At 40.2% G+C, this 19498-nt stretch overlaps 1 protein-coding gene across 1 annotated transcript in view; it reads left to right on the top strand.

Annotated features, from left to right (window-relative positions):
• The window catches only part of LOC127633484 (ataxin-2-like protein), a 36309-nt gene extending 16955 nt beyond the window's left edge, over positions 1–19354 (top strand). The window contains exons 16-24 of the mRNA XM_052112628.1: positions 40–109; positions 217–345; positions 426–492; positions 740–918; positions 5987–6125; positions 6337–6443; positions 8347–8523; positions 9070–9241; positions 19023–19354. Coding sequence (XP_051968588.1) covers positions 40–109; positions 217–345; positions 426–492; positions 740–918; positions 5987–6125; positions 6337–6443; positions 8347–8523; positions 9070–9241; positions 19023–19072 — 1090 coding nt within the window. The 3' untranslated portion in view covers positions 19073–19354. The remainder of the gene's footprint in view (positions 1–39; positions 110–216; positions 346–425; positions 493–739; positions 919–5986; positions 6126–6336; positions 6444–8346; positions 8524–9069; positions 9242–19022) is intronic.
• Positions 19355–19498: the final 144 nt, after the last annotated feature.

Raw genomic sequence — 19498 nt, 5'->3', positions numbered from 1 at the left:
TTGTAATATTTTGAATGTGTCATCTGGTTTCCTTTCTAGACAAGTGAAAAAATCCACTTTGAACCCCAATGCAAAGGAGTTTAACCCCATCAAACCACAGATGACTCTGGTAAGCACAGGAGCCAGTGAAGCTGATTTGAATTGTGATATTAAAATGAAGTGCCATTAGATGAGTATGAATGGCAAAAAAGACCCATGATTGTCTGTTTGTCTCAGTCAAAGACATCTACCGTCCCCACACCCCCCCGTCCAGTACCTCACAGCCCGTCTGTATTTCTTCAGCATGGACAGAACATCTACAACACCTCCTATTTAGGATACGTTCCCCAGATACACTCTGTACAGGTAACCCGCACACAGTTTCAGCACATTGAATCCAGTGTTGTGAAGTTCTTCAGTATAAATGCTGCTCTGTGTTTGATCAGGCCCCGCAGATGTATCAGTACACTATGACTACTGTTAACCAGGGTAAATACCCCAGACCACCGAAAGGTAAAGACCCTCGCAGAGCACATACTTCTCTTACATGACTCATTCATTCAAATCAGGCCCTAAACTTTCTCTACACACATACCTAGCTGTGCAAGCTCCATTCCATGTGTCATTGCCTTCTGAAATGCATCAGAACTCAACTCATAATGCGTCTATTGTAAGAAACAGAGTAAAGATCAAAGCCTTATACTTTTGACCTCTTAGATCTTAACGTATATGTCAAACATGCATGTGTCTGTGTGTTTAGGTTCTGTAGTGGCTCCGCGGTCAGATCATAACTCAACAGCGCCACCCATGTTACAGGCTGCTGCGTCTGCTGCGGGAGCATCAATAGTGACGTCACCTTACGGTCAATCGTACCTTCAGTGCACCCCGCAGCAGTACGGCCAACAACAGGTCATACAAGCCATGACTCCATATGCACAGGTACAACACACACAAATAACAGAAAACATCAACATGTTATGAATGAAAGGTGCACTCAGTAACTTTTTGCTTGTGTCATCTTGGATTTACAGTGACACCTAGTGGTGTAATGCAGCATCATTCAAATCAATAGTTTTCAGTTTCAGATTACAATCAGCCATGATTCAATTAATCCAAGAGTGAAAGTGTCCAATAACAAGACGGCTACTGAGATTAAGCGAGTACTATTCAGCTGGTCATGTAATTTGTAAAATTACAGCCCCCATTTTACTGTATTTTTCGGAAATAGTCACACATGAATTTACGTCGCATCAGGTCAAAATTGCGTTGCTGAGAGAACATAAAAACACAGATTAGACACATCTGTATATAGGTCGCACTGACAGAGGGTGCATGAGGCAGGCACTAGGACCCCGGGGACATCCACCTGACTTCACTTCAGCGGTTCAGCAGCATGTCAGACTCGCTCAAGCGTGATTATTCAGCATCTATACATCATATGACAGTGTATTTTAATCTGCAGTATTTGCTCCATGTTATTGTGTGTAACAGTTTTTATACTCTGTTTATGTTTCATTAAAAAAACATACGGCTGCAACAAACGATTTATTTTATTTTTTTTTAATTTAAAGTTAACTTTGTAGTTCCTGTATTTTATAAAAAATTATGTGTGCGTGTGTGTGTGTGTATATATATATATATATATATATATATATATATACGTATATGTATATGTATATATATATATATTCTTTTTTTTTTTTAATTAAATTGTAATGTATATTTGGTTTGATTTTTGGTTCTGAATTAACTACACATTATATACATTATATTCTGCATACAGTTTAATATCGAACAGTCTCATCCGAGACCTTTTGTCTAGACATCCTAAGCTCACTGTATTACATCTGCTAACATGATGAGAAGAAACCATCTAAAACATTTTAAAAGCCGGCACACTTGGACCTCTGAGATATTGTGACATCCGTGAAAGCTGCATAATTGATTACATTGAAACCGAAATCATGGTATGATGTCGCACGTGTGTGATCAAAATGATTGCGCTCCCTTTCTCCATTTCAACACTGTTTTTAATTTGTAATATGTATACATTACAAAACTTAGAAAATAGCAGTGAAATGTGAGTTATGCACTGGAGAGAAACAAGTCTTTAGCACATGACACAGCACAAGCCCTCTTTCAATGCACCTGATGCTGCAACCGCTCCACATTAAACTGTGATTATTAGGATCTTCTCTCATACACTGGACATCATGGGTCCTGTTTTTTCCATCATTTTTTAAATGAGTTTCATCATGCAACACATTTTTCACTGGGCTGTAAAGTGACGTCTGAGTAAAACAGTGAATCTGTTGTATTCTGTTCATTCAATGAACGTTAGCGACGATCTGTGGATCTTATATTTTCAGTCCTCTACAGTATTTTCTATCCTGTTTACTGACTGAATGTTTGTATGACTGAGTGTGATGAAACGTCATTTTGTGGGCATGTGAGGAGTTGTGTTTGACCTATCAAGAGTTTGTTAGAAAACTGTTATGATGGACTGAATATTTAAATGGTTGCATAAAGCACTATGTAAAGTAATAACACTGAATATGCTACTTTAAAAAGCTACTACCATCTCTCTGACAGTTGTTTTCATCTGTTTGTGTGTAAGCATACATGTTTAGTTGTGCAGAGTTTGCTATTTCACTATTGAGGAATCCCCGACGACTCTGCCTGAAAAATCATGTTGGCGGTTATTATTGTCAGAGCTGTTCAGCTCGAAGATGACATTTAAAACAGTCCGCTTTATATCATCCTCTAAACACCGGTTACATTTCTGGACTGTCAGTCAGTTGGGTTGTCTAATTTTATGTTAATAAGTTGGTATGTTAACAATTTGGTAGCAAGGACTCCTCTCTCATGGATTCATGTTTATTACATTTGGCCAACAATCAAATCTTTAAATCAATGACTAAATCTTTGATCCTGGTTGTGAAAACACTACACACGGCCCAAAAGTTGACTGCATGACTTAAACGGATGACCAAAAACCCCTCATCTGAGCCACAGAACTCTTCACTGAAAAACATGTTAATGCAAGGATGGTTGAGGTTAATATCATGTATTTATGAATTCATATCTGTAAAGGACTTGGCACCTTGGAAAATAATTCATTTAATCCATTATGGAATAAGGCTGTAACATAACAAAATGTGGAAAAAGTGAAGCGCTGTAAATAATTTACAGATGCACTGTAAAAATCTGAACCACAGGCCTGACCGGGCCAGCAGAAAAAAATCATGAGCGTTGAGCCTCGCAATAGTCATTTCTGTCACTGGCATTTCTGTCGCCTACAGCTTGCTCACTGGGGTTATTGATACAATTATCATTTAATTATTTTTAAACACTATTAAAAATCATATTTTATCTAAATTACACAATGATGATTAATCGACTTTATAGACATTACAGTTGTATCGTCTGTTAATGCTGATATTCTGTAAAGCTGCTTTGAAATGATGTGTGTTGTGAAAGGCGCTATACAAATAAAATTGACTTGACTTGGCATTGGTTCACCAATGGTAAATGGTCTGCACTTATATAGTGCCTTTTTTAAACTTAACGGTATTCAAAGTGCTTTACACTGAATCATTCACACAAACATTCATACACAAATGGCGGCAGAGCTGCCATGCAAGGTGCTAGCCTGCCATTGGGAGCAACTTTGGGTTCAGTGTCTTACCCAAGGACACTTTGGCATGTGGAGTCGTGTGGGCCGGGATTCAAACCGCCAACCGAGCCACAGCCGCCCCAATGAGTTCTAAACTGTTGAGCTTTTTTGGCACATCTTCATGAAGAGTTTGTGTGAAGCACAATGGAATTTGCATATATGGAATTATGCAAAAGTAACATTTAAGTGAATCTGGAGCACTTTAAATCAGATATAATGTATCAGCACAATACAGGCATGACCGAGCAGTGTGCATGAACTTAGAAGCATGCAGACTACATTACATTTATGCATTTGGCAGACGCTTTTATCCAAAGCGACTTACAGTGCACTTATTACAGGGACAATCCCCCCAGAGCAACCTGGAGTTAAGTGCCTTACTCAAGGACACAATGGTGGTGACTGTGGGGATCGAACCAGCGACCTTCTGATTACCAGTTATGTGCTTTAGACCACTACCACCACCACTCCACCAGACTATTTATTTAAGTCGCAGCCCATTACAGTTAAAAATTCGCACGAGGTCCTACAGCGATTTCAATTTTATTTTGATAAGTTGTGCTGCCCTTGCCAATACCGATAACTACGGTTTCGGAAATTGACGATAATTGATTAATCGGATGATAGTTTTTAAACTGGATACATTAAATGTTTTAATGTTCTTAATCTTTCCTTACTGTATATGGGTGGCTCAGACATAGAGGCTTCAAGAAAATGAGTGAAATCCCAGATGCAGTTGTGCACCAAAATAACCAGAAGAAGAATGATCTGGTGCATAATCGGGGCCAGAGTAAGGAATTCTGGGCCCCTTGCCTTTTTAAAAAAAAAGTATAAATTGTTGTGATCCCCCTGGACGTGTGGGCCCCTAAAATCATTCCCACATTTTACCGCACTAGCAACGGCCCTGTGCATAACATACAGCTCTGGGAAAAATGAAGAGACCACTATGAAATGATCAGTTTCTCTGGATTTACTATTTATAGGTTTGTGTTCGAGTAAAATAACATTAACATTTTATTCTATAAAGAACTGACAATTTCTCCCAAATACAAATATTGTCATTTAGAGCAGAAAATGACAACTGGTCAAAAAAAACAAAAAGCTGCAGTGTTTTCAGACCTTGAACAATGTAAAGAAAACAAGTTCATATTCATTTATAATCAACAAAATACTGATGTTTTAATTCAGGAAGAGTTCACAACTCTCTACGATCACGTTTGAGAAAGAATCGTCATTGGCTAGTAAACTTTTGTTTTTACTCGCCAGACTTTTGACGACATGTAATCATAATATAACTAAAAAATAAATTTCGCAAACTGAGAGAGGGGACCTCTTCATATATATTCACACAATATAGTATATTGTAATTGTTTTTTATATATTTTGCTTTATGATTTTATTACATTTTTAGGTTTTTAAAAATTTACACATTTCACATTGTCAATTTATGATGTCAGGAAATCACATTTTTAATAATTATACAAGCTGTTGTCACTGTTTGAAATTTCGTTAAAACATTTTTACAAAACAATTCACAATGTAGGGATCTAATAATGAAAATTACGGGTTTTAGGGATATTAAATAATTAAAATAATATTTAATTATCAAAATATGTCTAAATAACTAAAATATATCCCTCTTATTTGTCCGTATTTTTTTTTTGTAACCCATCTAACATGTATAGCTATTATATTACATTATATTATATTAATTATATTATGCAATAGTAAAATATTTCTGCCTTAAATTCTTCACTTTCACACATTATTTTAAGGCTCTCTGATTAACTCACAAGCCCTTATTTCTCATGAAGAAAGACTTTGAGATTCTGTTTCTTGGATATTATCATCTCCACAGAAATAGAGCAGGACATCTCCTCTGTCTCACTGCCTGTTATAACACTGAATAAACCCTCAATGACCATGGATATTTGACATTACATGAACGTTAAGTGAAACTTTTGTTTTTCAGATGGTTATTGGCTGACAACCTCAAAATGGAAAAATATCGGCTGATTTTTCCGTCTAGCATTAGCAAGCAACTAATTATCGGTGAATTACTAGCATTAACACAAAATAAATGACCTCTTCACTTTTGTTTGGGTATGTGAAGTTTTCTCAGAGATGATCAGAACTTGACATTTTCAGGCCTGTCAACAGTGTACATTTTCATTATCAGCCCTATTAGGGGGATGCTTCATAAACTTGAGTAAACAACTCTGTGTATGTTCAAGACGCTCCACATTTCCACCATATACATCCATCTAGGTTTTGAAGTCATAATATGAGAGTGATCGTAAAGCATTGTCTTCACATCTGTGTCTCTTTCAGCCCATGTACTCAGTGTTGCAGAGTGGCGCTCGTATGTTGGGTCAAGGTGGAGGTCACCCACAGGCTCTCGGCCCTCCTACAGGCGCACAGTTCACCGGACAGCCTGATGTCCCTCAGGGGCCACAGCAAGGCCTGTATGGTAAGAGTCCTCCCATCAGTAAGTGTTCTTGCTTGATGTGTGAACAGACATTTTAGTTAGTCCCACAAACTTTAAGCATTCAAATTCAATTCAGTAATGTTTTACAATGTGGCTTTTGAGACATTTCTTTAAAAGGAGGATTCTGTGAAGTCCTGTTCAAGTGGTTCAACCGCTTTCTCTTCAGGGTTCATGTTTCTCTCTGTGTTTGCAGCTCCTCAGACGTTCTCACATCATTCGGCGTCTGTTCATCCTCCTCAACCCTCCAGCACACCGACAGGAAACCAGCCCCCTCAACACACTGCACCAAGCCCAGGACAGGTAACACACATACTTCCACAGTTTCCACTATATGAATGTGTTAATGTGAAATGTTTACAGTGTTGAATGCAATTGTCTTTTGTTTTAGTTTCCTCCTATTGAACAGCCAATCTAGAAAGCATTTATAATTAATCGCACTATCCAGCGGTCTAATATTTCTGAATAATGACATCAACTTTCCTACTTCTCGAACTGCTCTATGATTTCTATAAGCAAGCTAATAAAGTAATTTCACTCAAATCAATCTTACATATCAATTTATTTCTTTATTTGAAGATTAGTCTGACCAGCAGTCAGACGGTTATTTTTGCTGTAAAACACCAACAGTAATCGGACTCAAGATAGAGGTGGAATTCAGCTTCCAGTGACGCCGGGATTTCTTCTAACATAATAACATCATTTCATGAACAAATTTTATGCCCCTTTATTTATTTGTGGTCATTATCGCAAAAATGATTGTACCAGCTGACGATACATGATCCCTTTCATACAGTGCTGTGAAAGTATTTGCCCCATCCTGATTTCTTCTGTTTTTGTGTATATCTCATACTAAATTGTTTCAAAAATTCAAATATCGAATATAAAACAAAGGCAATCTGAGTAAACACACAATCCTTTTTATTTGTTTATTTATTTTTATTTTCTCCGCAATTTGGTATGGCCAATTCCCAATGCGCTCTAAGTCCTCGTGGTGGCGTAGTGACTCACCTCAATCTGGGTGGCGGAGGAAAATCATCAATCCGCGCATCTTATCACGTGACTTGTTGAGTGTGTAACCTCGGAGACCTAGTGCATGTAGAGGCTTCACACTATTCTCTGCAGCATCCACACACAACTCGCCACGTGCCCCACTGAGAGCGAGAACCACATTATAGCGACCACGAGGAGGTTACCCCATGTGACTCTACCCTCCCTAGCAACCGGACCAAATTGGTTGCTTGGGAGACCTGGCTGGAGTCACTCGGCACACCCTGGATTCAGGGGTGTTAGTCAGTGTCTTTACTCTCTGAGATACCCAGGCTCCACCTATGATTTGTATTGTTAAATTCTTTCATGTTTTCTTGCATGTAAATTAAGGTCATTTGTATTCTGTTTGTGTTTGTATCAAACATTTCTTGTGTAGACTAAATTAAATATGGGGCAAATATACATGAGATGACTCAGTTTCACGTGTAGGTTTGTCCACATATTTACATTGCCGCTACAGATTAAGATTCAACTTTATTGTCATTGTGCACATTCAGAGCCAATGAAATGCAGTTGTTTTCGCATATCCCAACTAAGCTGGGGTCAGCCATGAAACAGCGCCCCTGGAGCAGATAGGGTCAAGGACCTTGCTCAAGGGCCCAACAGTGTTATCTTGGCAGTGCTGGGGCTTGAACCCCTGACCTTTCGGTCAGTAACCCAGAGCCTTAACCGCTGAACTACCACTGGCCCCAGAAATATAGACCTACTGCACAGTAAAATCTCTACCACTTGACACTTTATACTGTTGTGCCGCTCAGCTCTAATTTGGCATGTAGGAAACATCACATGGATCCTTCATGGATAAGACAATCCCAGAATTCTCAGCGATGATCTCAGTGAAAAAATAGTCCTAGAGTTCAGAGAAATCTGATGACTTTACCCAATGTTTGTGTGTTATTGTTCATATGCTTATTAGTTGAATATTGCTAGCTTAGCAACATGCTAATGAATTGAAATCAATTGTGAGTCGAGACTTTTGTGCGCTTCACATGAGGAATGTAATTCACTGCCTATGCTGCGTCTCAAATCAGTCACTTTAGTAAGGAGGCTGCCTATGTGGACTGTAGTTTGGGAACAGAGCTAATTATAGTTTGCTTTCTTATTTCCTTTCCTACCTTTTTGATTTCTCTCTTTCCCCTTCTCTCTGTCTGTGTAGTCGGGTCAGACCGGGCCGCAGCCATTATATCACTCTGGGCCGCTGTCAGCCCCCACACCCCCCACCCTGCTGCCTGGACACAGCTCACCACAGACCTCATACCCACTCCAGGGTTACAGTTTGCACAGACATCAGCCCATGCCTCACACGTATCCTGCTCTGAGTCAGCTCACACAGGTAACACATGCCTTTTCCATGCAGTCTGCTGTCAAATAAATGATGAATGAAGAGTTTAAAGTGTTACATCCTCCCCAGTCTAGGTTTGGAGAGGTGTAACAAGGAGAGAGATTACAAATTTCCCTTCTCCTGTCCCAGAAAGTAACACAACCACTGCTTTTGAACAAGAAACAAGAAAAGTTGTATTTAATATAAACAAAGAAGCTATCTATGCCAGTCTTCAGAAGGGGGCAAGGCCAAAATAACTAACAAAAAGATCATTAAAGCTAAAAAGAGATCAAACAAAATTTCCTAATCAAAGACAAATTACAAATAAACAACAAGCTTCTACCCAGAATCTCTTACTAGGTAGAAACAGTAGAAAAACATGACAAATGGAAAAAGAAATAGCACCCACCTTCCTACAGCTTCCATAAAAAAAAAAGGAATGGAAAAACTTAGCAATGGATAGTGCACAAAGCACCAATAAAAGCACAGATTATTCCCAATATACACCACCAAACTTAGGCAAAACTTGTAGGATGTAATTGGTTGTATGTTTTGCAGACTCATGTTCCAGGGCCGATGACAGGCCCACATCACTCAGGCACTCACGGACCACCACAGGTAGTGATGCTGCATGCTCCACCCCATCAGACTGGCCCAGGCTCCGCCCCTCAACACCCACCACACGGGCCCCAGCAAGGACCACCCCAACACTACGCTTACTTGCATCAGGGTACAAATTCCTATGAAACACTTATTTCTCCACAGTATTTCTCATCCTCAGGCGTCTTTTTACTTTGAATATTGAATGCACATGATTTGTTTCAGGGCAGCAAGCGTCTCGATGAACTCCAAATGAAAAGCGCGTCTTGTTCTGCTTGACGCTGGCACTGCCGATGGAAATATAATTCATCTGACGTAGCTGACGCTTTAGAAGTTTGGCGGCAGCGAGTACAAAGTCGAAATAGTTCAATTTGAGCGGTGCATCTGTTGCGCAGCAGCTTGTAAGAATTGACATGTCAATGTGATAAAATGCTGACTTGTGACAAAAGATGCAAATAACTTTTGTCACAAGCCCCATCAGTGTTTGTTTAATAAGAGGTCTTTTCTCCAGCACGGACTCACTGTTGTGTGTGTGTGTGTGTGTGTGTGTGTAGTGTGTATCTGAGTGTAGTGGCTATTTGTCCATAAACTTAAACAAAAACAAATAATAACAAACTTTTCAAATGGCCACTTGAGGCTACGTCATGGTTAGGCTTTACGCAGGTTCAGAGGTACCAAAGCAAAGTGATGTCCATAACAAGATTGAGTTTGAGGAGGTTTATTCACACACATAAGCAAGCTCACAGACATTTCTGCTGCCTCTCTCACGCTGGTAAAAAACCATACGCCCTCGAGCCTGAAGTACCTCCCACCTTGACCTACTTATGCAAATGAACATAACACCATGTGACCAATAAACGACAATACAAGTAAAGCATAAATACAAAATAAACCAAATTAACTTTAACAAGAAAAGAAATAAATTAGGCTATAAATTAACTTAAGCCCAAAATAAACAAAAATAAAAATATAGCTCCAACAACCCAGCCCCTAATTGTAACGGTACTTTACCCACAATTAACCTTAGCTTTAACACAAAGGAGCTATTTTCTAATTGTAGCTTAAGCATTAAACTGGAATCTTCACATCTTCGGATTCTCCATATCTGAAAGAAACAAACAGATGGAAGACAGAGATAGGAGAAAGAATGAGTTGTATAGTCAATTATTAGCCTCCAAGAGAAGACAGAGCTTGGTTATTGGTCTGTCCAGGACGCTAATCTTCGTTTGGACCTTCACAGAGCGAACCAGTCCTCGGGAGTCAGTTGTGGTGCTTAGCACTCTGCCCATCAACCATGAGCCTCTTGGAGCTGTGGCATCAGCGATTACGACAATATCTCCTGGAATAAAGTTTCTCTTTTGCTTCGTCCATTTTTGCCTTTCTTGCATTACAAGCAAATACTCCGCTGTCCATCTTTTCCAGAAAAGCTCCGCAACGTACTGCACTTGCCTCCATCTCCTCTTAATGTACAGATCAGATTTCTCGAACAGACCTAATGGCAGAATGGGCTTGCCTTTTAACAGGAGAATGTGATTTGGAGTAAGCGCTTCTAAATCATTGGGATCTTCTGAAGCCTTAGTTATTGGTCGGTCATTGAGTATCGCTTCCACCTCGCAAAACAGCGTTTGCAGGCCTTCCTCGTCCAACAGTTGATGTCCAACAACAGAGGTAAGTACACTGCGCACCGAGCGAATCAGACGCTCCCAAACACCACCTTGGTGAGATGCAGCTGGGGTGTTAAAACTCCACGTCATTCCTTCCTGCACAAAAGTCCTTTCAATTTTAGAGTGATTTAAAGCGGCCAATGCCTGCCTCAGTTCCTTCTTCGCACCAACAAAATTTGTGCCGTTATCTGACCTTATACTTGTCACAGGTCCCCTTCTGCAGATAAATCTTCGCACAGCATTGATGCAGGAGTCTGTGTCGAGGGAGTGCGCCACCTCAAGGTGTACTGCGCGGCTACTCATACAGGTAAATATCACTCCATATCGCTTCAGCACAGTTCTACCTCTCCTCACCTCCAATGGTCCAAAATAGTCCACTCCCGCATTTGTAAAGGGTGCGTTATCAGGCACAACTCGTTCCTCCGGTAAGTCGGACATCTTCTGTTCTCCAAGCTTTCCTCTGTACCTTCTGCACACTGTACATTGTGAGAGAATCTTCCTGGCCGCAGAGTTGGCATTTATGATCCAATACTTCTGTCTCAATCTGTGCAGCATGTGATTGCGTCCAGCATGTCCAAGTTGGCAATGGATGTAACGCAATATGAGCTGGGAAACACAGGATGCTTTACCTCCCACGGCAGTGCAGATTTAAACAGACGTCCACCAACTCTGAGGATGCCATCTTCGATGAAGGGGTCGAGGCGATACAGAGGACTGTCTTTAAAAACAGTCTTTGGGTCATGTTTCAGTGAGGAAATTTCAGTACTGAATCTTTGGTTTTACGCAAACTGAATTATTGCCTTTTCGGCTTCCTCCAAGCACTCTGGTGTCAAGCTGGATTTTCCAAGTGCGGCTTTGAATTTTTTAATCTCCTTTTCCACATTCTCATTCTGGTTGACCACATATTCTTTTCTCTTTCGGCTCAAAAGTAAAAGTCTTTCTTTCAGCTCCAACAGCCAGGCCACTGATGTTTTAAGCTTTCTCCAGGATGAAAAATAGTGAATGAGCTGACTGAGGGGATTGTCACTGTGTATTGTAACAACATTCACCTTAAGTTCCCTTTTCACCTCTGCATCATCAGATGGAATGCAAGAGGAGTCCAAGTCGAGTTTCGGCCTCCTGGTGGGGGGCAAGTGCAAAAAGTCCGGTCCTTTTAGTCATTTTCCTTTCCCAAACTCCCGAGCTCTTAGTCCTCGAGAAGCTTCATCTGCAGGATTGTCTTTGGTGTTTACATACCTCCACTGATCTTTGTCTGTGGATTCTCTTATGGTGCTGACACGATTGGCAACATATGTGTGAAAGCGCTTTGTTTCATTAAAGATGTACTTGAGAACAGTGGTGCTATCGGTCCAAAAGAATGACCTTTGCAATGGCAACTGTAGCTCCTTCAACAGCATTGTGTTCACTCGAGCAGCAAGCACAGCTGCAGCAAGCTCAAGGCGTGGAATGGTTAGTTGCTTTAGAGGAGCGACACGAGCCTTGCCTGTGATAAATGAAACATGCACATTGTCAGTGCTCTCCAATCTCAAGTATGAAACAATGCCATATACTGTTTGACTAGCATCTGAAAAATGATGCAGTTCTGCTTTCACTTGTGTTCCAAAGTTTTTGGGTTTAATGCACCGTTCCACTTTAAATCCACTCATATGTTGAAGTTCAGAGAGCCACTCAGACCAACGTTCGGAGACATCATGGGGAACTGGCTCATCCCATTTGAAGTTCATTCTGCACAGCTCCTGTAACAGTAACTTGGCAGGGATTATGAAAGGAGACAGAAAACCCAACGGGTCGTAAAGAGAGCTCACCACAGAAAGGATGCCCCTCCTAGTGTGTGGACGTTCCTGCACTGCAGTCCTGAAGTTGAACGTATCTCCTTGAACACACCATTGCATCCCCAGAGCTCTTTCCACAGGGAGTTGGTCCCTGTCCAAATCCATGTTCTCCAAACCCACTGCTCTGATGTTGCTAGGAATACGTGCAAACACATTTGAGTTATTTGTGACCCACTTTTGGAGATGGAAGCCACCTTTTTTACAGAGAGATGTTAATCCATTTATGAGCTTCACTGCATCTTCCTCTGTCACAGTGGACTTAAGACAGTCATCCACGTAGAAATTTGTCTTGACTATACGAAGGACATCGGGTGAATATTGCAGTGCATTATCCTCAGCAGTTCTCCTCAGTGCATAGTTTGAGCAGCTTGGAGAGGATACAGCTCCAAACAAATGCACACACATCCTGTATTCCTCTGGCTCCGCTGTAGCGTCTCCATTGGGCCACCATAGAAAGCGCAAGAAGTTAACGTGCTTATATGGAACCCGGACCTGATGGAACATGGCATTGATATCAGCCATAACAGCGATGGGCTCTTCTCTAAACCGAAGGAGGACACCAATTAGCGTGTTAGTGAAGTCTGGGCCCTGCAGGAGCTGACTGTTCAATGATGTACCTTTGTAAGTACAGCCGCAATCAAACACAACACGCAACTTTCCTTTGGTTGGATGATGTACACCATGGTGGGGAATGTACCACACCTTTCCTTGTTCCAGAGTGGGCTCATTTGTGGGAACCTTTTCTGCATATCCTTGCTCTAACATGTTGTTAAGGAAATCAACGTATTGAGCCTTGAATAAAATATCTCTATTAAATCTCCTCTTCAGGCCTTGGAGTCTTTGTAGTGCAATGCAGCGATTATTTGGCAAAACAGGATCGTCAATTCTGAAAGGTAAGTCAATATAATAATGTTCATTGTTAAGCACTGTCGTACTCTCCACAATTTTCATGAATTTAAGGTCTTCTCTTGACATCTCAAGTTGTTCATCACTTGTTCTTTCAGTAAAGTCATGATTATACTGTTGCATCAACATACTTTCCAAGTGTTCCACAGATATGTGATTAGCAGTTACAACAATGCATCCTGATTTGACACCAATACCTTCAGAGGCTCCAGCACGAAGAGGCCCGTATATGACCCAGCCAACTCTGGTCCTCACTGCATACGGTCCACCACATTGACTGTTTATCAGTTCCCATGGCTCCAAAACTTTAGGAGAGTCGGTTCCAATGAGCAAGTCTACATCTGCATCTACTTCATGTAGCCTAATGCTGCTCAAATACGCCCATTTGGCAACATCATCCTGACATGGCACATTGACTTTAGATACAGGCATTTTTGTTTGTGTCAGAACAGATGGTAGATCAATAAAGTCATCGGTGTCAAATCCAGACACCTCCAGACCGGTTACTATAGTAGTGCTAATGGTTTTAGTCTGCCCCATTGTCCTTAACACTACATTACAGTTTTTTCCTGATACTCCCAGCCTTTCAGCCATACTTGTAGTACAGAAGGTACCAGAGCTCCCAGGATCAAGGAAAGCATAAGTATGCACAACTTTATTACTTTTCTGACTTTTCACCTGCACAGCCACAATGGAAAAAACAGCAGTATCCTCTTCACCAGCCCCAATATGACCACACGTCTGCTGCTTCCCGGATACAGTGCTCACAGTTTCTTTGGAGGTTATCCTTGTAGTATCCTCCTTCTCCACATGCAGGACAGATGGGTGTTTCCTGTGACACACTTCACAATCCAAACGACTCCTACAGTCTTTGCTCGTGTGTCCATGTTTCAAGCACCCAAAACAAACGCCCTTCTCCTTTAGAAACTGAATCTTGTCCCGTTGTGTCTTTCTTCTAAACTGAAAGCATTTTTCCAGAGTGTGATTGGTAAGATAGCAGAACATACATTTGAGCTGGTTACTGTGAGCTGTCAAGTTTTCCATTTCTTTATGTCCATCCTTTGGTGCATTAATGCTGGTGGCAAATGTACCACTTTTCCTTTTTTGCTTAACTTGCATGGATAGCTTTGTATAGCTGGCTGGAGAAACATCATTAATATTTCCAAACAGAGGATCTGAAACAATTTTGACTTGTTTTTCAATGAAATTCACAAAATCAACAAACACTGCTCTGCTTCCAGTTTGTTCCTGTATGTCACATGCCACATTTCTCCACTTTTCCCTCAGCTTGTATGGGAGTTTCATTAGGATCGTCCTGAGGTTAGCTGGCATGTCCAACTCCTTCATATACTTTATATGATGTACTATATTGGAGCAACCTCGAAGGAACAAAGCAAATGACTGCAAAGCATTAACATCCTCAGGTTTTATTGAGGGCCAGTTGTTGATTTTGTCCATGTAAGCAGAAGAGATTTTATGTTCACTGCCAAAATGTTCAATCAAAAGCGTTTTTGCTCTTTGATAACCTGGTTCAGAGGGCATATGCTGACAACTTCTTACAATGTCTCTTGGTTGCCCCCTAGTGTACTGTTCTAGGAAGTACAGACAATCACTGAAATTTTGAGTTTTATCCTCAATGCAATTTTCAAAGGCTCTGAGAAAAGATTTGAAATACAGGGGATCACCATCAAATACAGGTATATTTCTCATAGGCAGAGCAGAGGCTGTGTTTTGTTGGACCAACAGCGTAGTTATTTCATTTTGACGCTGCATGATATTCAAAATGTCCGGAGAATTGGTGGATTGATTATCGTCACAAACATCTTGCAAACCCAGTGATTGTGTACCTTGCCTTTGAAACACAGGAATGACATTAGGTATGGGTATTTGTTTTACAACATGTTTGGATTGAACACCAACAGGGACAGAATTTAACAAGTGACTGGAGGTAGGTTCAGAGCTTTTATTGGTGGGCACATAGCGTTCAGCATTCGGATTTAGTTCATATGTCCCTTGAATTTCTGACCTTTTCAAGTAAGAATTCATGCCATCTGCTGTTTGAGATGCACATCTTGACACTTTAGAGCCACACTTTGAGCTTACTTCCAGAACCTCCAATTTTGCATTTGTCACCTTTAATTCTGCCTCCAGAGCAAGTTGTTCCTTTTCTCTCCTTAAATGTTCCCGTTTCTTCCGTAAGTCCTCTTGTTCAAGTCGTATTTGTTCCTCCTGATCCTCCAAAATATGCCTTTGTTTTAGAGCAGCCATGCGTTCCTGTAACGCTGCTCTTTCTGCTTGCACTAATATTTTTGCAGATGCACTGGATGAAGTCTTTGACAGTTTAGAACCAGCCTTTGAACACGTTGCAGAACCTTTATTGGATACACTGTCCTCAGGCCCAATATCAGTTGGATTATCAGGTGGTTTAATTGGAAGTTCATATGAATGGCCTGTGTTTGATAACCAACCTTTGACGTCATCAATAAAGCTTGAAAAACACTTTTCCTTTTGTTCAAAATATTTATCTTGTTTCTCCTTCTCATCCTGAGGTATGTCCAGTGACACAAATGACAAATGATGATGTTTTGCCTCATCAACACATATTATTATTTGATCCAAAAGAGACTTGACTGCATCAATATTGTCTGCAGAATGCATCAACTTATCCATCTGATTCATGTACGATTTGGCTCGTCTGCATTGCATCGATCTCTTTTCCTGACACGTTTGCATAAAAAACATCATTCCTTTAGCAGTAAAACTTGTACGTCTTCTTGTAGGAAGCGCCGTGTCACTTGTGGCTTTAGATGCAACATCAGACATTTTACCCTTTGTTGATGTCGGTCATGTACACACAGTTGTTTGCAAAGATTGAATAAAGCACATACCTTGTGGAACTTTGTTTGTTGCGGTGGTAGCCTTTGTACACGGAGTTGAAGGCACGCAGTAGCTGTTGTTGCGCGCGGCCGTGCGCGTCACCTGTGAAGGCTTTGGGCCTTTGCGAATTCAAATTGCAGAAAATAATATCCTCCACTCCGTAGTGCAGCTTCAGCGCTCCAGTAGCTTCACCGTTATCCAGTACGGTGTCCAGGGAAACTTTACACTGTCGGATGGGTCGTATTATTAAATGTTTGCACTGTATCCAGCCCACGCCTCCGTCACTCCTAGGCCCTTTCTTTTGTTTGTCTCCCGCATCCAGGTGAGTAATCCACTTTCGAAACGGTAATCCAGCAAACGACAAGTCCAGTATCCACGTAAACCAACGATATATCCAGGGCAGGTTTTTTACTTAATGTAGTGGCTATTTGTCCATAAACTTAAACAAAAACATATAATAACAAACTTCTCAAATGGCCACTTGAGGCTACGTCATGGTTAGGCTTTACGCAGGTTCAGAGGTACCAAAGCAAAGTGATGTCCATAACAAGATTGAGTTTGAGGAGGTTTATTCACACACATAAGCAAGCTCACAGACATTTCTGCTGCCTCTCTCACGCTGGTAAAAAACCATACGCCCTCGAGCCTGAAGTACCTCCCACCTTGACCTACTTATGCAAATGAACATAACACCATGTGACCAATAAACGACAATACAAGTAAAGCATAAATACAAAATAAACCAAATTAACTTTAACAAGAAAAGAAATAAATTAGGCTATAAATTAACTTAAGCCCAAAATAAACAAAAATAAAAATATAGCTCCAACACTGAGTGTAATGTCCCCACTGGACACATCACAAGAGTTCAGAACTCACACAGAGATGAATAAAATATAAGAATCAAATGTCAAATCGGTACATGCCTTAATTGCGATTAAGAACAAATGAACGTGTTATATATTTCAAATGAATCTCATGTGTTAACACATTAGTGCTGACTGCATTACTCTAAAATATCATGAACCTCCTCAGACTCTGGCGTGACAGCTGTGTGCATTTTCCATTTTGATTTGTAACTAGTAGCACCTAATAAACAAGCGAAAATAAATAGTTTTCATAAAAATGTGGAAAGTTGTTAAGTTGTGAAAATTTCAATAATTTTAAGATATAGAAAGTCAGATATTTTTCATCAAATAGTTTACTGTGTTTCCAGGAGTGTGGGTTATTCATGTTATTAAGATGTTCTAGACATTACAGCTGATTTTCTGTAAAGCTGAATAAATAATTCTGATTAAAAGTAATGCATCATCCAATCACCGCCAACCATGTTAAAATAAAATGTTGTATTAATTCAAAATTCTTAATCTATGTACTGATTACTATTGTACGGTGCTCCAGACTGTGACTAAAATTGTCGCAAATGCGACTGCAAATAATTGATTGCGACAATCATTTAAAATCTAGTCGCCTCTGACAATCAGGTTGTGTGTTAATGAGGTTCCGTCAGATATCATCTTGGAGTTATTGAATATATTTTTGCGCTTTTAACCCGTTCTGTTTCTGACAAGCTTGCTGCACCGCACGCAACAAGAGAGTCATGAACAAATGACTCTTTTGAACCGGATCTTTTTCATGAATCACCCAATAAGAACTGAGGGTTTGAACTCAGGAGCTGAGGTTAGCAGTGTGAATTGGTCACTTTCTCAGCCGTCAGTGAAATCACGCTGGGACTGCAGACATTTCAAAATAAGAGTCCCATGTGTATTTTGGGCTTCTTTATAATTTAAAGTCCAGTGTTGTATGTTTTCTTCTTGTAATTGTGGATTGTTATTGCAGTAGCACAATAAACTGCATCTGGGATTTCTTACAATGTGCACGCTTGTAGTCTCTGTGTCCATACGGTAACAGTATTTACAACAAATTAAATTAATATATATATAAAATCAAGCTTTTGACATTTTCATAGACTGTGATGACGTGTTTCCGCCTTGTTTATCAGTGTAAATCTGGCAAACTTTTTTATATTTTTTTTATATTGTGTAAGTTTATAACATTCTGCTTTGTGTTATATTACTCTGGAATTATAATTTTTTTAAATTACCACAGCTGCGAGGGGGTTTCTATTACAGCTGCTGAGTGAGTGAAGTAAATTTGGCATCTTCTCCCATCTGACCACTCTTATTTATTTTTTTATTCTGGAAAGTCATTCATATGTAATAGTGAAAATAATAAGATTTTTTTTTTTAAATAATAAGAAGCCCATTTGGCCCATATCGTGGCTGACCCACTGGCCCGCTTGGTTCTCCCGATGGCCAGTCTGCCCTTGATCGGCCACAAAGTGTGTCAGCCCACCGGGAAAATGCCCGGGGTGCCACATTACCAGTCCAGCCCTGGTGATACCGTATAACTGAATACAGTCACATGCCTAGCCCACGCATGTGGACACGGGACTCACAAGGTTGAAGTGTTGTTTCATCGTTCCTGTTGTACAATTCACTAATTGAATAAAAAGATCTGAAAAATTAACATTCATAATATAAAATGGCTCCTAAGTTGATGTTGGCTTCATTAAGCATTCTTATTATAAATATCGCGCATGCAATCAAACTCTGTTTGTTTTCTTCAACAGTTCAGGTTCATCCTTCTCAGCAGATCCCATTCCACCCTCCAGGAAACTGAACAAATGAAGACACTGCTGCTCATTCATCACTTTTTAAACCCAAGACTGCTGGTTTGTTAAATGCAGCCAGGATCAAAACGCTGTTAACGGTACTGGATCACACAACACAAACCCTCATCTGGATCAGTTTTTTTTCCTGAATCCTCTGCTTTTTGTGAAAGAAGAGGCAAATACATCATCGTTTTAGATGAACAAACAACAATAGCTGAAACTGTGAGTGGACATGATAAATGAAGAGGTTTTAATTCAATGTAAAAATAGAGTTTGAAAGAATCCTGGATGGAAACAATAACTGATGGGACTTTTAACAGGAAAAAGATCTTTAAATAATACATTCTATCTGTAGCAACCTGCTTTTCCCACATACCCATATTGCATTACCTTACCCTCCCTTACCCCGAGGAAAAAATAAAACAGAAAAAAAA

This window comes from Xyrauchen texanus, chromosome 40, assembly GCF_025860055.1.
Source record: "Xyrauchen texanus isolate HMW12.3.18 chromosome 40, RBS_HiC_50CHRs, whole genome shotgun sequence".
In the NCBI taxonomy this organism is placed as follows: Eukaryota; Metazoa; Chordata; class Actinopteri; order Cypriniformes; family Catostomidae; genus Xyrauchen; species Xyrauchen texanus.
Note: the sequence above shows the minus strand (reverse complement) of the source record. Positions and strands in the feature narration are given on the sequence as shown.